The sequence below is a fragment of the Lepisosteus platostomus genome, chromosome 4, assembly GCF_059453375.1.
Source record: "Lepisosteus platostomus isolate fLepPlt1 chromosome 4, fLepPlt1.hap1, whole genome shotgun sequence".
NCBI classification, from domain to species: Eukaryota; Metazoa; Chordata; class Actinopteri; order Semionotiformes; family Lepisosteidae; genus Lepisosteus; species Lepisosteus platostomus.
This window is the reverse complement of record NC_142614.1, coordinates 16,079,169-16,099,492: the sequence shown is the minus strand read 5'-3', so window position 1 is coordinate 16,099,492 and position 20,324 is coordinate 16,079,169. Positions and strand designations below refer to the sequence as shown.

The following is a 20,324-nucleotide window of genomic DNA, read 5'->3' as shown; positions in this document are numbered from 1 at the left end:
ATTGTTTATAGCAAAATGGCAGGGCAATTTTTCCCAGAAACCCAAGACCTCTTTAAAGTAGTGGTTTCTTCATAGCTCTGCATGCTCCTTCTCTCATGTGCTTTTATGTTGTTGATTAACAATGTAGGAAGATAAAGACTGGCCTCAGATCCTCTGTAATGTCACTTCATGTCCACCCAGTGATTGTTGTGTTATATTGGTCTCTCTGCCTGTCAAAGACCTTGTCACCTTCCTCCTGCAGTGCAAGCGTGATTATTGTAGCCTAACTTTCTGCCGGTGTCTCTAAAAATGTGACAATAGAGCCTTATACCTATTTTCTCATAACGACACAATCTGATCTCCACTTATTGCCGTGCAGTCAATGCTCAGCTGATGCTTCCTTAAAGGGCTTCCCCAAGAAGAGACAGCAGACGTGTTAACTTTCAGTGAGGTTTCACATATACTCATGAATCAAGAGTTGGGCTGATGGTGCAGAATGGCTGCTGTGCATCACCCAGGTGGCAGCTGCACACCGATGGTTGATGAAATGGATCCCACTTGTCTGTAAAGTTCGGGATCCTTTGAGATTGAAGGGCTTTATAAATGCGAATCATTTTCATTGATAGATACCGAGTACACTAAGAACATTTTGTAGCATAGCCAGGCAAACAACCGCACTATTTCTGAATTCAGTCACCACCTCTGCTCTGCCCAGTGCAGCAACAGATTCGAGTAGCAAACTGCTTGCTTTGTTGTACACCTTTGATATACTAATGACTGCTTTGTATTACAGAACCTTCTGACAACTTACGGGAAATTCTTCAAAATGTGGCCAAACCACAAGGAGTTACAAACATGCGCAAGCTGGGCCATCTGAACAACTTCATTAAGGTAAACAGAAATGGATACTGTATTCATAATGCCTGCCTAGTGTTGCTTGAAAATGAGGCATTTTCTTCACTCATTTTGGGTAGGTGCTCCTTTTAACATGGACATTGACAAGGAGTTTTTCCTGTTGGGAAGGACAGTGACATTAACCTAGTGTACGTAGATGTTTTTGCTGTCTTTAACTTTTAGACACAAACGCATGCTTGCAAGAAAAAACATAATGTAATACTGATGTCACCTTAGAGCATGTGAATTTTTCATTTCTTGATAATACCGATTAAACTCTTTTGAGGTTGTGGCTTCATGTTTGGCAAGCAGATGCCTTTTCTCTTAAATAAGCAATGATCCTTTTATCTGACACATTTCTTTAATCTCCTGCCAGTGTAAGTGCTCCTCTGCTGGCTGTGCCGAGGCAGGCTTGGAAAAGGCCAGGCGCTGTGGGTGTGATCATGAATGTTCTTACGGTCATGGGTGCAGTTTGCTTGTAGATTGAAAAACTCGTGTGCTTTCCGAAAACATACAGAACAAACCAGATGTGTTCCTCAGCGGTGGCAGGTTTTGGCATTCTTGACATTTCATTTCAGATTGTCAGAAAATGTTGACATTGTTTGCAACTGATACTGGATGGAGTGCATAGTTTTAGCATGACGGTAAAGGTACAGTAGACAATTGAATTAAAACTGATAAATATCAGCTCAGTTCCTCTCATTTTTGAGTGATATGAAAATGTGTTTAAGAGGAGTATATTTGAAGATAACTTTAAAGGCTCACAGTCCCACCCTGCTAATCACTGTGGTGTGTTATAAGACCCTTTGCATGTGGTCTAAGTGAAGAAGGGAATAGACTAACAAGCCACAGCCATGTTGCTGTTATAGGATCTATTTTCCTTGCACTCTTATGATTACCTCTCAGCCTATATCACAGAATTCCCCAATTTAAGATATATGGTAGCGTTGGTTTAATAAATAAATACGGTATAAATGAGCAGCAGGTGTCCGATTTTTACAGCAGTGAAGGTTCATGTAGGTAATCAGTTGCATTTTTTGCAAACAGCAGCTAGCCAAAATACACAGACATTTTTTTACTGCTGTATATTATAACAGGGAAAGAATAAAACTTTGTTGTTAAACTTTGCCTTGATCTGAGTGTGTAATTTGCATATTTTACAGTTGCATTCAGCTGTTTGGTTTCTGTGCGCAGGAAGGACTAGCTCTGCCCTCATTAGTAAAAATAAAATACCTTTTTCAGACACTTGGGGGGAAAACTGGAGCTTAATTTTTAAATCTAGAAGGAAGCTCTTACATTTTTTTCCTGTTAAGTAAGAGCTGTTGAATCGGGTGCCCCTTCTGAGAGACAACCGTAATTAGCCTTATCTTTAAATTTAGCCGAATGCCACATCACTGCATAAAGTTCTCTGCCAGCCGTCAAGTCCTTGCCTTCTCAGCCTTCTGTCTGGAACAGAGAATCCGTGATTCCTTTACCACCATAACAAAATAGAGCCAGCCCTCCTGTAAAGTCTCTGGATGTTCTATGCTTTGAAAGACCTTGGTAGACCCTATTTTTGTTGTCATTAGTTATTGAATTAGGAAATTCTTAATCCCCAAGTTGCCTTGTAATGAAACATGAAGCATACCTGCTTATTAAACCAAAGTGTCCCTGTTGTATCTTAAGCCTTGTTTTTAAAGCTCTAAAAGCAACATCCTCTTTTTTACCATTCAGTAAAGGAAAAAAAATATTTTGTCCAGGCATGTGCAGAATGCTTTTAAGCTTGTACTACTGTACTACTCAGATGCCTTTCGCATGAAACTTGTGCCAGGAGATGAGTGTAGTTGGAACCATGGGGTATACATCTTCGAGATATTGGCAGTACACACCATAGGAAGCTGTCACAGAATCTGTGCTGTTCAGTTTCATTCTCGGGGAAAAGTGTACTGCTTCTGGGGGGCATGGGACACCTCAGTCAGCATTGCTGTATTCTGCCAGTTGTCCTAATTGTACGTGTATCAGATTATACCAGATTTGATTAATCCACGTTGCAGTTTTCCTGACACAGTTTTCCTATGTGGTTTAAACAGGACAGCTACTTTTCTAAGCATGTTGTACATATACCTAAATTACATGTCCAATGCTTTTTTGTGATAATGCCACCCTCTTGCTTAGAGTGACCAAATAAGGGATGGGATGCCATAAATAAACAGGCTCCTTATTTCAATCCCCAAGCGGTGAACAAACTCCCACAGTGTCGACCTCATGCTGAAGTGGGATAGACGTGAAAGGAGTGGTTTTAGATCATTGTTTTCCTTTTTTGTCTGGTTCCTTGCTGACTGCATTTCCTGCTACAGTACATGTTCTTTTTTGGTAGGTGATTTAGTAAATGATGGTTGGGCTAACAACACTGGCATTTAATATAATGGTGTTGCCTTAAGGGGACAGTTGGTCCTCGATACACAGGCCGTGACAGAGATACATGTGGCGTATATACTGTAGTAGGTTTGCTCCTCATCTCACAAACGTCTTAGAAAGCAGTCTTGTTATCTCCGGTCCCATGCCAACCTGTAGCTTCACCAGTCAGACCAAACCAAGTCTGCTGTGCCCTGGAAAGCTAAATTGAAAGCATTGCTGTTACATAGAGGCCTACATAAGGCAGAGAAATAGTTTTACTTTCTTATCACTTAAGCTGAACCTGTAGAGAGAACATTCAGCTTAGTCCTGATCTAGCCATGACAATAGGTTACAGTGGAGGCTGTTCCAGGAGCAGACCCACAGCTCTTTTTTCTCCACTTGGAGTAAAGGGAATTGTGAGTTTGGAGCCTTAAAACTGAGTCACAAACAGCTGGCGCCTCCAAACTGGGTTATTTTAAATTTCCAGTTTCGATCCCACCTGTCTGGATTGAACTGAGAGGTGTTAGCATGTGCAAAATGTAGCATCCTGCTCTGAGATTTTGCTAGTACATTCCTCTTTTAAAAACTAGGAAAGAAAAAAAAATACAAAAAAGCAACAGATCAAACCACTCATGTTGTTTTTTTGGGGGGATGCAGAGTTACTTGCATGCAGGTAAAGTCATAGATATCTGTCATTAACAGAAGTGTAACACATGGCACGCTGAGCTCTGCACCAAAACGTTTAACCCATATTTGGTATAGCTGGCTACATTTAATAAAAACAAAGTTTATATTTTACTGAAGGTATGTATCATTAATTTGTTGTTTGAATCTAATCTGTTGACTGATCTTGGTATAAAAATACAAGTCTCACTATCAGGGATATTAAAATATTAGGGATTGAAAGGTGGCAGATAAGCCCAACATTGTAGTTATTTCCCTTGTTAAAGATTTAATTCTGGCTATACACACAAAAGCAGATCAACTGCAGTCAAATGATAGTCTTCCAATTGAAGGATATGCTGTACTTAATTGGAAATAAGAGTAGATAACAGGAATTAGGTATATATTTTGACTTACATAGAGATTAAATTGCCTTTTCACTCCAAAGTTACTCCTTCATGGTATGCCTGTCTTCTTGCAGTACTAACAGACCTGCACTATAGAGAATAGTGGTTCCCTCAGCAGAGCCTGAATCGTAGACCTAGCAGAAGTCCGCCTAATTGGAGTGAAGCTTAGTATCTATGTATCTACAGTACATCATAGATCTGCATGCAATCAAACTTGTATGATTGCATGTGAAAGAAAAAAAAGACACCAGTTCTGTTTTTGGCCAGATCCTCCTTCAGATCTGACTAGTCAGGATGTCTCCAGTAGTGCTGGACCAGTACTAGCAGTGTGGAGAGTGTACATTTCCTCTTGCTGAGCAGTGCTTCAGGTCCTTGCTACTAGTTTTGCTTCAAAGCAGTTTGACCGTACAATATATGTTTAGAATTCACCTGTGTTTAAATCAATAATAGGAAGAGACCATGCATGTCCGTGCATAGAATGGTTTTACTTAGGTATATCTTTGAAGAGAGATTTCACTTTACATGCGTCTTAAAATCAGTGTTATTAAGTAAAGTCCATGAGTGTCTTTTGGCATATTGTGTTGCACTACAGATGTGTACATTCATTGTAATTGATTCTTTGGATACAAGCAGTTGTCCCATTGGCCAATAGTGTACATATTCACTTAACTGAACAAGCTAGCCTACTTACTACAGAACAGAGAGCTCTTCACTGGGGATTACATCACCCTGCAACACTCCGACAGTTATATCAAACACACCCCATAACACTCCCCCTCTCTGTTATTTTCCTGTTGCTACTTCAGCGATCAGCTTGCAACCAAGAACATAAGGAATCCATCAGTGCTCTGGCCCATCAGAGCTCACACTGCAGGCCTGTCATTGAAGAGGTCCTCATGCTGTGCCTGGCTTATTCTTGATGCTTCCCATTGTTTTGTATTTAATGCTAAGCTGTGGTGTTACCATTCCAAGTAAGTTGTGGTATACCATTCCAGCTCACTGCTCCATATGTGGGGGGGGGGGGGGAGTTTCCATTTATGCGCCCCTTCATTTTCTGGATGAGCGGAGTTTGAATTAACTGCTGGAATCACACTTGTTTATGCCTTTCAATATGTTGAAAGAGCACATAACGAGGTTCTGAAAACGATTGCGTTACACATCACTATGTGTTGTAAGAACTGTTTGGGTAACGTGCCTGCAGTGTTTCTGTCTGGCATCACTCAAGCCTGCAGGAGGAATGGCTCTTTTCAAACCCTGATGTGATAGCGGGGCCACTCGCTGGTGTTTCCTTCACAGCTACAAGCGATACAGACAGACGTCAGGCTCGGGGACACGCCTCTCCACCAGTCTTGACTAGACTTATACCGTAAGTCGAAGAACTTGTCAGGATCTGAACTATGAAAAAACATGCAAATGAAAAGGTTTTAGCAGCATACTGGATGTATAATAATAATGATGGATTTTTTTTTAAAACCTTGTAACTCAGTACTTTCATTTCGAATAAGATCAGTTCAATCAGAAATTGATTGAGAAACAAATGTGTTCCCATAATTCATGTTTTTGTATCTACAGTGCCTTGCGAAAGTATTCGGCCTCCTTGAACTTTTCAACCTTTTGCCACATTTCAGGCTTCAAACATAAAGATATAAATTTTTTATTTTATGTGAAGAATCACCAACAAGTGGGACACAATTGTGAAGTGGAACGAAATCTATTGGATTTTTGAAACTTTTTTAACTAATAAAAAAATGAAAAGTGGGGCGTGCAAAATTATTCGGCCCCTTTACTTTCAGTGCAGCAAACTCACTCCAGAAGTTCAGCGAGGATCTCTGAATGATCCAATGTTGTCCTAAATGACTGATGGTGATAAATAGAATCCACCTGTGTGTAATCAAGTCTCTGTATAAATGCACCTGCTCTGTGATAGTCTCAAGGTTCTGTTGAAAGCGCAGAGAGCATCATGAAGACCAAGGAACACACCAGGCAGGTCCGTAATACTGTTGTGGAGAAGTTTAAAGCCGGATTTGGATACAAAAAGATTTCCCAAGCTTCAAACATCCCAAGGAGCACTGTGCAAGCGATCATCTTGAAATGGAAGGAGTATCAGACCACTGCAAATCTACCAAGACCTGGCCGTCCCTCTAAACTTTCAGCTCAGACAAGGAGAAGACTGATCAGAGATGCAGCCAAGAGGCCCATGATCACTCTGGATGAACTGCAGAGAACTACAGCTGAGGTGGGAGAGTCTGTCCATAGGACAACAATCAGTCTTACACTGCACAAATCTGGCCTTTATGGAAGAGTGGCAAGAAGAAAGCCATTTCTCAAAGATATCCATAAAAAGTCTCGTCTAAAGTTTGCCACAAGCCACCTGGGAGACACCCCAAACATGTGGAAGAAGGTGCTCTGGTCAGATGAAACCAAAATCGAACTTTTTGGCCACAATGCAAAACGATATGTTTGGCGTAAAAGCAACACAGCTCATCACCCTCAACACACCATCCCCACTGTCAAACATGGTGGTGGCAGCATCATGGTTTGGGCCTGCTTTTCTTCAGCAGGGACAGGGAAGATGGTTAAAATTGAGGGGAAGATGGATGCAGCCAAATACAGGACCATTCTGGATGAAAACCTGTTGGAGTCTGCAAAAGACCTGAAACTGGGACGGAGATTTATCTTCCAACAAGACAATGATCCCAAACATACAGCAAAATCTACAAAGGAATGGTTCACAAATAAACGTATCCAGGTGTTTGAATGGCCAAGTCAAAGTCCAGACCTGAATCCAATCGAGAATCTGTGGAAAGAGCTGAAAACTGCTGTTCACAAACGCTCTCCATCCAACCTCACTGAGCTCGAGCTGTTTTGCAAGGAAGAATGGGCAAGAATTTCAGTCTCTCGATGTGCAAAACTGATAGAGACATACCCCAAGCGACTTGCAGCTGTAATCGCAGCAAAAGGTGGCTCTACAAAGTATTAACGCAAGGGGGCCGAATAATTTTGCACGCCCCACTTTTCATTTTTTTATTAGTTAAAAAAGTTTCAAAAATCCAATAGATTTCGTTCCACTTCACAATTGTGTCCCACTTGTTGGTGATTCTTCACATAAAATAAAAAATTAATATCTTTATATTTGAAGCCTGAAATGTGGCAAAAGGTTGAAAAGTTCAAGGGGGCCGAATACTTTCGCAAGGCACTGTAGATTGCAGTATTCTGTTGATATTAAGTTGTGAAGTCTTTATTGCCTATTGCTTCTGTCTGTTGGTTATTCCAAAGCTGCTGTTCTTTTCCTAATTAAACCACTTTTAACAAGTGTATTCTTCTTATGGGGCCCTTCAGCAAACTCATCTGAACATGTATACTGTACGTCTTCCATCATGCAGGTCCCTAGAAGAAAAGACAACTAGACAAGCTATCATAGGTCATTGGCAGCAAAGCTTTTAGAAACCTGGCATATAAATTGTCAAAATGTATGTAGTCAACTCCGTACAAATGCCTTATAGATCTCTTGGCAGTTTTTTTTTTGCTGAATTAGTTCCTAGTTAACGTATGTTTATAACATCTACACTGTGTGCATATGTATATAATGTTTACTTCTTAGGTTTGAGCTGAAAGCCCAAAAACAAGGGGAGTGCAAGACATCATAAAGGGTGAAAGGACCTAGCTCCTGACTGCAACCAACAAACCAGACCAAATAAAATACTCAAGAAAAAAATACCAATACTGCTCTCTTCTTGGTCTCATCCAGCTACAGTGACAGTATTTAAAATTCGTTTTCCCATGCTAGAAAAAAAATTGTGGAGAGTTTGTGTGTCAAATGTTCATTTTATGATTTGTCAGGTCAAGTCGATGGTGCTATCGGGTGGCATTTACTGCATAATTATGTACAAATTTGCATTGGATTAGGAGAAACACAAAACCGCCTGCATTTGCAAGAAATTGTTTCCTCTCCATTAGGTGAGTTAGTTTAAATTTCCCAAGCCGGTAGTGTCTGATTAGTCAATTATGGCCTTCTTGTAACTGCCTTACACTTGCTCTAGGTGGGAGGAGATGAAAACCAGTGCTACAGTGGGAATAGCAGACTGGTGGAACTTCAGTGTGGGTTATACTTCTCATTTGTCTGGCAATGTCTTACCTAGAGATTAAGCCACAGAGCCTTCCGCGGTTCTACTTCTCTAAGTGCATGAAAGAATACCAGGAAAAGTGTACTGTTGCCACTCACCATATTATTTTTGCAGATCTTTATCTTAAAAACAATAACAACCAGAAGGGGACGCAAGTACAGCATTTGCTTCAGAGCAGGATCTTCATTACAGAATTAGTGGTTCAATGTAGGATGTTAACTCGGAGTACCTTTATTACACCTTGAAGACTCTGTAATGATCATTTCCGACTTGCAGAAACCATCATTTTACTGTTAAACATAGTGTTTCTAAGTAATAGCATAGTAAGTATTACTTTACACACAACCGTCTTCACCATAGTTGCAGTTTTGAAAGATGTAGTCGGTGCAGTTTTTTTATGCATGTCTGTCTAGTCGCAGGTTGTAAAGTTTGCTAGAGGGTTAGTAGCATATTGCTATTACAGTATGTTATGTGCTGTAAATGAAGACTAATGCAGAATTTAGTACTTGTGCAATAGTTTTTAATTGCAACGATTTATAATTGGCTGAAAACCATTAAAGAGTTTCAAAGTACTTTTGTTGTAACTGTTTCGACTGTGTGACCTTAGCATAGCTGCAGAAAATGTCATCTTTTTGTTTCCTGGTTTCACATTTCCATGCGGGAACTTTAATGAGATTAGGACCAATTGCTATGAAAACACTGCTCAGAATAAACAAAAACTCTATAACTGTAGTGGTTCCTGGGTTTTATTTGTCACCTTTGTAGTTTGCATATGAGGATGTGTGCTTTCCTGTTTGCAGTTGAAGGGTCTGGGCCTGTGCAGGACCTTTGTATCAAAAGCCTGACCTAAATAAGTAAAAAAAGGGATATAGCGCTGGGTTTCATTTGCATCAGTGTTTCGGGGTGTGGTGCACAGTATATACGGACACATTTCGGTTAAAAAATGCTACGGTATCACCCCTGGCTTCCTGTAGTGATGGTTTCAGGTGTTGATGCTGAAGTCAAGGGGCAGCGTTGCCACATGAGCCTTTGAGAAATAGTCTTGTGCTTTTTTACAGCAACAATCTTGCAACTTTCTTCCCCCCCCTTAGAACCTTTATTGAAGCAGATAGTCATTTTGCCACCCCTGTAGCTGTTTGATTCATGTTTGTTTCAGTTCTGCAAAAGTCTTTTGCTGTTGTCTTCAAGCCCTGCATTACGTAACACTCATGTACAGTACCTTTCAAATTCTTCTGTTCACTTTGGTGGAGGACTTTGACTAGCTCATTTGCTCATTTGCTCATTTAAGCCCACCGGCTACATTTGTATTGATGTTGATAGTCATATTATCAGGCTGCCTTCTTATGCTAGCAATCATTGCCCCATACACGATTAAGGAAAACTGAGCACATTCCTGATCATGGAAGGCTCCACATATCCAGATCCTCCTAGATTTTATGAATCCATCTTTGTTGCAGTTGAAACTGATTTTCGCAATGTCGATGTTAATGTTGTGCTCACCACTGTGTTAGCCATCCATTATGCACACTGCAGTTCATAAACGCCAGTGTGCGGTCTGTAATGGGAGTTCTGTATAAGCAGCTGTGGAATAAATCAGTATTTAAATTGGTCTATCAGTATTCACCGTGGAACAAATCAGTCTGTTGTCTACCAGCTTTGGGACATGTAGTAGCATCTCGATTTTTTCTGCGAAAAATATCTGGAAAGATACAAGTTGCTGGTGGTGATCTACCTTTAGCATCAGTATTGTTTAAAAACAATGCTGGTTAAGTCACATAATATTGAATTTTGGAGTATTACAGTTTGATGCTGCAGCACAAGTTATTTGATCCTTGAGGTGTAGGCTCTTTGTTCTGATAAAGCAGAAATGCAAAGTATGTAAATAATTGTACTTTATTTATGCTAATTATCTTTAAAGTCCAGCATGATAACTAAAAAAACATGCACACCTAATCCTCCTTGTGTGCAGGAAAATAATCAGTGCTAGGCCTGATCTTCATTTTGTGTTTTTTAAATTTCACATGATTGTCTTCTGACCTTCTGACTTCACTGAAAATAAGATCGAGAATGTGAAACCTTAAAACCAGCAACATGCATGATGCTAGGGAGGTGCCCACAGCCTCATAAACCTGAAATGGACAGAACTGTTGTGCAGGAGGAGTCTGATCTGTGTTTCTGTGTGTGTGTATCAGACGATATTTGAAAACTAGCTGTTAGTTGGGTTACAGAGGAAGTCCAGGATCTGTTTGGTGTACTGAACCTTACTGTTTTGTGCATTTATTTTTTTAATGTTGTGCTAAATAAACAAATGTGTTTTAATCACTGTGGTTTGTGTTGGTTATCTTTATTGATTGCAAGGAAAAAAAAAAGATTGGGAAAATCCCTCATCCCATCGCAGCTTCTGATATACCAGAATTCTTAATTCCTTTACTCTTCAATACAAAACCAATCATCCTGTACTTTTCAGGTTGGGCTGGTGAGAGGACCTGTGGTCTCATCAAGAGATCAAGACAGCTTTGCCTCTTCAGTGCTTTTGGAGTTTGGTTATAGGAGCTGCTGGGCACAAGTGAAGATAGAAGGACTTGTTTCACATTTGCCTCCCTCTTCTTCCCTGGCCGCTCTCACTCTTGTTGTTTGTATACCTGATCAGTCCTGAGCCTTGAGGAAGGGGGAGGGGTGTGATTCAGGGTTTTGGCTCCTTATCCTTTTAAGGCATGGAGGAAGAGCACCATGACATGATCCCCCTGCCATCTGAGCGTCACACGCCCATGCCTGCGACCTGACATCACTGCTGTGGATAAGGAAACCTCTGAAACAAGCTCTCCATGTAGCACTGGCCTCCACACAGCTGAGTGTTGTCACATGGGCTGGGGGACAATAGAGGGGCTGGGTCTGATCATGGATCTGGGCCATAAATCTGCCTGTAAGGGAGTTGGTAAGCTTAAACTCCTACATTGCAGTAGCTTTTTACACAAGTTCTGATTACTTTTTTCCAATAACTGAATTTCGAAAGTGGATTTTTTGCTTGGATTGCTACATTTTACGTTACAAAACGTTGAGTAGTAGAAACTTACCAAAGCCCGCTGTCAGCTAAGATTTTTTTTGCAACCTTTGTACCCTAAGATGTTTATAAAAGATGTTTTTAAATTTAATCCTCGATATTGCTGCTTCAATTTTCCAAAACATTTGTCCAGTCAGAAAAGAATGTGAAGATGTACTGTATAAGGCATTGAAAAGAAGTTTTGAGTTTAAGAATACTTACTGAATAGTTATAGTCCTACACTGTCAGAATTATTATTACAGAAGATCTATGCTCACAAAACCAGACATTATTAGCATTCGTTTTCACATGCCCCCGACTTTCTAGGATATGCAAATGAAGTAGAGAGAAACGTTTCCAGTGCCTCGCTTAATTTCTCATTAGCAAGATTAATCAAAGTTGAGAATTAATGTGGGGGAGGCTGGCTTGGAGAGAACAAGTCACATAAACCTTTGCTCAGCAGATTAGTGGGAACTATCTTCTAACTCCACAAAGGGAACTCTTTATGAATAGACAGTGCGCTTTGTAGCCTGGCACTTAAGTGATGTTGGCTGTCTCCTTAGGAAAATCAAACACAAAAAATGCTTTGATGCAATTACATTAAACAGGGGTTTTCTTTTAACTTGTTTACACATTCCAGCTGAAAATGGCAAGTACCTGAGGGCCCAAAGACACATTCATGTACCCTGTCCCATTGGTGTCCTAAGGAAGAAATCCACCTTACTGTTTCTTTGTGCTACTGTATGTTCGGTTTGGCTACTCTCTGACCTCATGCATGTATCCAGAGTTTCAGTATTAATGTGTTTATAGCTAACTGCAGTGGTTTTAGTGATGGTATGAGAAATATTCTATCCACAAGCAGCAACCTTAGGCAACTTGTTAACAAGTAAACAGTAAACAGAATGTAAACAAGTAAACAGTGTCTTTTTGTTCAATAAAGTGTTGGTGGAGGGTAGAAGAGTAAGCCCTTCCCCAAAAGGCTGATGGAACGATCTTTATACAGTATTTGTGAGAGCTCTCTCACTTTCACGAATGGTAGCGTCCAGTTTCACTAATTCTTCAGTGAAAGTTCCACACTGGCAAATTTCTGTATTGGACATAAGGCCCTGCTGAGCCCAGAAAAGAGCAGCACCACTAACACATCACAAATCAGAATCAACCAAGCCAGACAACATGCCTAACCCACTGAGGTACACACTTGCAAACACAACTCAAACTGGAATGCTAGCAGGCCATACTCGATAGTGAATCTTTTAAAGGTGGGGCTCAGGGTGTGTTTTGTAGTAATTCAGTCAAGTAGAAGTTGGGTCTCTCCCATGCTTCTAGTTGTTCGAATGAATGAAGTATGGCATCTGTTCTGGGTAGGGTTTCTTAACCACCAAGAGGCACACTTTGTGTGTTTTGTGCTATTCACTGTGTTTTATGTGGCTTTTAATTTGGGCTTTCGAAGAGCCTATATTTTCTATTGATTCATCAGTGCATAGTTTTGTTCTAATGTTAATGTTGTTCTAAAGCATAATGTTGTGTGACTTTTTAGGGCACTATCATGCAAGGTTAATTTTGAGGATGTCCTACAGCAGCAGGCGCTTTCTTATTTGAAAAATGTCTGAGTGTGGACAGCTGGTGTTTCGCCCTGCCTGAGGTAATTGTGGATGGGAACATCAGCATTGATTTCTGATGTAGTGGAAAGTGTGGGGGGACAGGCTGTGTGCGACTGGCCATTATTTTCTGGGACGCCCTGGCTTGTAGCCACAATCTTGGGCCCGGAGGTGTCACATGGATTGAAATTCAGTTCTCATCTATGTGTTATCATGTTTTTTTTCTTTGCTTTGTTCTGATTTTTTAATAAATTGTAAGAACACTTTTTGAATTACAAAGTGCTTTTAGTGGCTGTTATTTGTGATGTACAAATCAAACATCAAACTCAAGTACCAGCCAGATTCAAATCCAAGATAAAAATGATGGGTTTTTAATCTGTTTTTAAGAACAGTCCTCAATCTTGGTGTACAATAATCGAAAGCTATCTCCTATGTTGCAGTCTGCGCCAAGAAGACATTAAGACAGAACTAGTTGAGCAAGGAGCACAGTCAGGGGGCACGCCGAGAGCAGATTATGGAGGTCTGAGGAAACACAGATGCACAGTGTCCTAAATGTCAGTTTTGCAATTCTGAAATTAATTCCACATTGAATTGGCATATTATGCAGTGAAGTAAAGTTCTCATTAAGCTGAGTCACAAGTTTGGAGTAAACTTAGTCTGTCGGTTGGGTTTTTCCGAGACATCAGAAAAGCCTGTTGCAGAAATTTGCTCTAGATGGGGTGAAAGGACTTCTGAGATTCTCACTGCCAGGCAAGAAGGTTAAAATCTGTAAGATCATCTCATACTGTTGTGTCAAATGCAGACTGAGGATGCTGTCATGTGTGAAATGTCTGTCAGTATTCTTCTGCATGGTGTGGGTTTAAATTTGCTTCCAAATGCACCCCAATGTGATCATGTTGTAGACTGTCAGAAAACACTTGAATTGGGAAGGCAGGAATTAAACCTGCAATTTACAAAAAGAAGTTCCCCGTCTTCAGTCTCCACAGTCAGCCACTGATGGTAGGGGTTGCCTTCAGGCAGTCTAAAATAGTTGAATGATACTGATTAAAGACCACATGCTCAGCAAATAAACTGAATCATTGATCAGGAACCAGCTTCCATAACATATGTGGAAAAGGTTTTATTTTATATGATCAGAAGATGCCACACCAGTAGTTATCAGGAAGTTTGATCTTTGCCTTAATGTTATAATGGGTACCCCCCACCTAGTTTAAGTGATAGTCTAAAATGCAGTTAAATGTTGGGAGTATAAGGCTGTTTGGGAATACCTTTAATCTGTTCTTAGCCCATTCCTTCAGGCCACCACAAACTGTTTCTATAATGGCTCTTGTACAGATTACTTCTCATATGTGTCCTTTCAGTGAAAACGGTATTTTGTCTCCTGTCTTTCAGCTTCTCTGTAATGTTGGCCACTGTGAGGAGAAGTTCGGTTTCACTTATGAAGAAATTATAATCTGGTAAGTCTGTGGCCTAGCTAGGCTATTTTGTATGTTTTTTAACCATGTTTTCTTATTATAGACTGGTAGATTGATTTTGAATGAGAAATAAAGGGATGTTGTGGGTTTGGGGGACGTTCGGATTTATTGCACTGTTTGCAGCGTGGTGTTTCAGGCACATCTTTAGCTCTTCACTCTTCTGTCCCACTCCCAGCCCTACACCACACAGCCTTTCTGTATTCGTCCTCCCACCAATCCCCCAGGAGCAGGAAGGTTGTAGCCCTGGTTCGATTTTCCCTTTGCAGTTAGTCACAGCTGGGCAGATGTACAGCTAATTAGCCTGTACTGTATAAATATGTTGGGGAATTTTTTGCGTTCTTTCACATAGAATCTCTGTGAATCTGTTTTGTTCTTGACGTGTGGGTTCTTCCTAGAATATCTTTCTCCCACTGCCTCCCCACCCCCCCATTTTTTAGTCTCCAGTTCTATTCTGATTTATTGAAGTGCCATTCCAGTGTCAAATCAGACTGTATCCTGGAGGTTAATTCCATAACGCCCTCCCTGTTTGATGAATGAGCGTCACAGACGTTTGTTGCATACCATATGGATAGTGACATGCCCCTCTTACAGACACAAATGGTAAAATTATGTTAATTTTAATAAAACTGGGTGATTAATTTTTAACTCCAAAACAGATATATTGAGTGAGCCTGTATTTACTGTATAAACATAAACAGGTGGCCTTTCTTTGAACAAATGGTGGCACACTTAGATGAGATAATTTTAGTGGAGTTCTTAATTCTCATTTTAAGACACTTCTGCAGGTTGAAGTCTTCTAATCAGGTCGTACAATACTGTCTTTAATGATTGGAGTTAAGCTTTGACTTTACAAGTGCATAAAAAGATATTGGACATTTTGTCTCCAAATGCTGATAATACAGAGGTTTGTAGCTTAGCTTTTATTTCCCCTATGTGATCTGTGATTATGACTCTATTATTTAGTCTGTATTTCAATATAAAAGTGTAGCATGTGTAGGTCTCTTTTTTTTGTGCTGCAATGGTTAGTTTTGATCATCTGCTTTTATGCTTTCTGTGACACAAATAACACCATACCATCCCTGAGTGAATGTTTATAAGTTTTCTCTCTCAATAGCAAAAGATAATAGCATTTAATTGCAATAAATTATACCAGCAGCATTTTACCATCCATTAATGTGAGTTTTTACATCAAATAGCTGAAACTATAGTTCATTTTTAAACAATAGCAATAATTGTGTTTTATAAAAAAAACAATGTTATGGTAACAGTACCTCTCTATTGCATGAGCTCACATCTGTGATACTGCTCAAATATTGAACAAAAATGTTACATGTAAGACTAGCATTGGAACGTCTGGTAAACCTAAATATGTCAACACCATTTATTTTTTAATTAAATTAAAGTTTAGAAAAAAAGATGTCTCTCCAAACTGAGCATTCCTCAATTATATAATCGTTTGTTCTCAGAAAAGTTGGGTTTGTCTTCAGGCTGTGCTTTTCACCAAAAAGAAATGCAAGTTCTCCTAAAACATGTCATCTTCTGTGGTTTTCCGAGCAACATATCAATTTCGGTACAACCATTGTCATGAAACATAGCAGCAAATAGGCAAGTTTCTAAACTCCCCACTACTTCAGAGGAGCTCTTGGAAACATTTATTCAGACCAAATTGGGGGGATAACTTTATAACGTATTACATTTGTAAGTGGAAAAGTGGGGGGGGGGGAAGAGGAATGTAGGGCCAGATGTCCAAGCACATCATCATGATTCAAAAACGGGGAGCTTGTCAGATTTTGGACAGCTTCAGCAAGTCACTGCAGACCCCCTGTGAATACTGAACCTACTGAAGCTGTCCAGAGGACACAAGTGAAAACTACAGTGAAGTCCATTTAAAACTGAGAAAAGGAAGCACTTCTTGACAAAAAGGGTGCTGTTAGTACAGAACAGATGATCCAGCTGTGTTGTTGAAGCTGACACCCTGGCTTTTTTCATGACATGCCTGGGTGCGATTCTCAGATTAATTAGCTACTCACTCCCATACAGACTAGATTCACCAAATGGCCTCCTCTCCTCTCTCTTATTTTTATGAATAAGTGTAAACAGATGTTTAGAACACGTGTCTGTTGCACAATTAATAAAAAGATGTGGGGAAATTAGAGAGTGTTACATTTTGCATTCCAGCCCTTCTTCTTATACATATTACATGCCATAGCTTATTCTGAAAGCAGCCAATTATGATATGGTTTTATAATTCAACTTGTAGGTCATGCCCAAGACCTGCACTTCAAATGGTTGTAAGAACCAATACCGCTGTCTTAAAATATGTGTAATTAGTAATGTTGCTGTTCTCCAGATACTTACAGTCTGATGACTTTTTGGGTTCTTTGATAGCCAATGTATTACTGCTGAAAGGCTGCAATGTGCAGACTTTTTGCTGACCTTTTCTCCTCTCTTCTCTGCCAACAGTCTACGGTTAGCATTATTAAATGAAGCGAAAGAGGTGCGAGCTGCAGGGCTGCGAGCTCTCCGCTATCTCATCAGAGACAGCAGTATTCTTCAGAAGGTGCTAAGACTACAGGTGGACTACTTGATATCCAGGTGAGCTCGCAGCTCCGATCTGCAGATGTTGGGCATCTGGAACAATGGGATTTGTGGTGCACATGATTTTGGACCACTGGGTGTGACAAATTGTCTAAACCTGCGCGCTGGGGATTGACAGGTTGTGTTCATGGCTTAATAGGCTGCATCTATGGTTAATCTAAAACCGTAAGGTAAAAAAAAAGCCCAGGCACAAATGGTAAAACATAGGGAACATTGCAGAAGTTCAGTTGATTATCTTTGTCATTGCATAATAAATACCATGGCCCTGGGAAGCTAATAGGGCAAAATTTTATATTCCAAAGAATCTGTTCTAAACACTTTCCCCAAACTTTTCAAGATGTTTTAATTTTAAAAGTAAGTTCAGAACTAACTGTCAAAATACCTGGTTTCTGTTGTAGAACAGCACTACTTTGGTGCTATGGGGTTTGTAGTAGGTTTTCAGACTCCTGCATGTTGCCTTTCTGGGTTGGCTATCGCAGCACAGCTGCACTCCGAGCACTTCTGTAATAAACAGTCAGCGCTCAAGAAAAGTGCCTGAGGCTTCTGGACATGATGTTAACAAGTAGAGAAACGCGTATCAGCTGTTATTAAAATCAGGGAAATTCATTCATTCAGGGAGGCTCGTTAATGCAGAGCAGTAATGGAGAGTTCCTGTCCTCTGTAGCACTGTGGTTAAGGCTTCTTGGATCTTACATTTTCTTTACATGTACTTGAAGGGTGGTGGTGGGGGGTTACGGAGAAGTTGACCGGGCACAAAGCAGAGGAAATTAATTTCCTTCATGTTTGCATGGACCCTGTAAAATCGGATATGTGATGTATTGAATTAATCTTCAAGATCTAGAAGGTGTTATCTTGTGTAGGGACTTTTCCTTTGACGAGAGTGTGACAAGATGTACTTATACCTGCTTCGTGGCCCTGACTCCAGTTCTCTGTTACCAGGTGCATCGATATTCAGCAGAGTAATGAAGTGGAGCGAACACAAGCACTGAGATTAGTACGAAAGGTAAGGCCTATGGATGCTTTTCAGGAGAGTGGCAGGTCATTTTTTTCACTGAAAATATCAAAGACTCTGCCGAACCCTCCAATGAAGGGTTCATTGCTAGAGCTGAAAGCTAAGGAAGGAAAGCTGTAAGCCATCAGATGGTGTGGAAAGGCCTGGTCCGTCTTATTTTAATTTCACCATCCAATCTGTATGATCATTTTATAAATGATTTCAGAATCCTGATACAGATACTAAAGAATGGCTTGAAATTTCCAAAATTTTGCAGGAGCTTAATAGGCCTAATATTTAAAAAAACCTTGCTTTATTTACAGTGTAGTGCTTTGCTAAGGTGGAACGAAAGATCAGGGGATGCACAGGGTATTTCCTCTTCCCCTGGTGTCAGCTTTAAACATCCTGTGACTGTCTTCCAAACTGACAAATCTGAAATCAGATACAAAGAGATCAGGTTTTGCAGAACTTTCGATCATTGCATGAACTTAAAAAATGTGCAGCACGTTTAAAAAAATAAAAAACGTGCAGCAATGTGGACCAGGTTGTTGACACAAATTGAAAATGTACATCTTCAGCAAGGTAATTTTTCGCTCTACATTAATGACAGAATATGAACTATTTCAAATAATAAAAAAAATAACAGAAACATTTTAACACTTTAGTATTGTGGTTTTTAAAAGGAACCATTTTATCACCACTAAATATAAAAAATGATCTGAGATATCAGTTTGTCTCAGCGACTTCTCTTTGCTTTTTTAACTCGTCTGCGTTGTTCCTGTGTTTTTTTCTCTCAGCAAGCACAACAAAACTTGTGGTTTTCGATGTTTGTGTGTAAAGATGTGTCCTTTCTGACTGGACTTCCTTTTTCAAAGGAGGTAGCAGTTTGATATGGCCAAGCAGTAAAGTGGCTTTTCTCGGAAGGCTTTAACCACATACAAACAATATGTAAAAATAGAGAGCTCTCTGCCTCGTTCTTTTTTTTCTCATGCAGAGTGTAAAAATAGAGTATTCCCAGCTATAGATTTTTTTTATTTAAAAAAAACCTGTATCTTTTGGCATCACCACATTTCTTCATAAACAAGAGTTAACTGAGTTTAATAAATGCATCACACAGTTCATTCAAAGAAAGCCAAAACTAAATTTTACTACAAAAACTGATTTGTGCTGTTTTTTTTTCTAAAAATAAACCAAAGCAAAGCACATGTGACCGAAAGTATGAGCTTGGCAATAAACCATACAATTTCTTCTTCAGTGAATGAGATTCGCTTGACGGGCTGTCATATTGCTGTGTGGTTCTTGAATGTGAAAGCTTGTGGATTAAGATAAAACTGACTCGTGTGAAGTGTGAAGCGTATGAATTGGGCGTACAGCATCAAGTATGAGAATGGTCTTAACAGATAGCCAACCGTGGTTTTGGAACATAACATTCCAGTAGGTGTATCTTAAATAAATAGTATCTTGAAACAAATTGTATTTTCCTAAATCTCCCCCCTTCTCCCCCAGTTTATACCCCTCTGATCTGAAATTGCCCCAACTCTGTGTTCTTTGTACCAATCAACACACAAGGAGTGGGAACTTTTCCTCCAAAACATGCAATATGGAGAAATCTGCCAGTTTTTACACTTTCAGTGTGAAGAACCAGTCCAGTGATTTTTTGAGTGACTTTAAATTGGCTTTGTTTTTTACTTAGAAGATTAACAGCATGAATTAATTTCACGCTGAATTGCTTTTAGGAAAGTTAACATTAATTTCAAATGGGTGTGATGGTTACAGACTACACTACAAGTAAGTCACCGAGCGCCTGGCAAGCCCCTGGGCACACTGTTGTGACGCATGCAGATGTTGCCCTAGGCAGTTGTGCCCCACCACCTGGGAAATCCCGATCAGGAAAAACCTGTGTCTTAGCCTAGACCTGGCAGCATCTGGACTGTAGAGCTTAACCTGTAGGGCTCATTCACTGGTTGAGCCATTGTACATTCCACACATCTTGGTTTTTGCTCAATTTAGGACAGTCCGTTGTTTCATTTGAACTCCAGAGTGGCACAGTCTTTTCCTGGAAGACTACTAGGATGATTTCTATCCCAAATGATCAGTATATCGCCAAATAGAACAAATTAAGATCATCTTAACTGCCCAAAATGAAATTGTTGCACATTGTCTGAAATGAAGGGTCCAA

The 20,324-nt window shown here is 40.0% G+C and overlaps 1 protein-coding gene across 2 annotated transcripts in view; it reads left to right on the top strand.

The window, feature by feature from the left end:
• Positions 1 to 20,324, top strand: part of rictora (RPTOR independent companion of MTOR, complex 2 a) — a 79,959-nt gene that overhangs the window by 16,469 nt on the left and 43,166 nt on the right. For both annotated transcript variants that reach the window (XM_088628727.1, XM_088628726.1), the window contains exons 3-6: positions 773 to 870; positions 14,474 to 14,538; positions 17,020 to 17,151; positions 18,094 to 18,157. In XM_088628727.1, the coding sequence (XP_088484853.1) occupies positions 773 to 870; positions 14,474 to 14,538; positions 17,020 to 17,151; positions 18,094 to 18,157 (359 nt within the window). The remainder of the gene's footprint in view (positions 1 to 772; positions 871 to 14,473; positions 14,539 to 17,019; positions 17,152 to 18,093; positions 18,158 to 20,324) is intronic.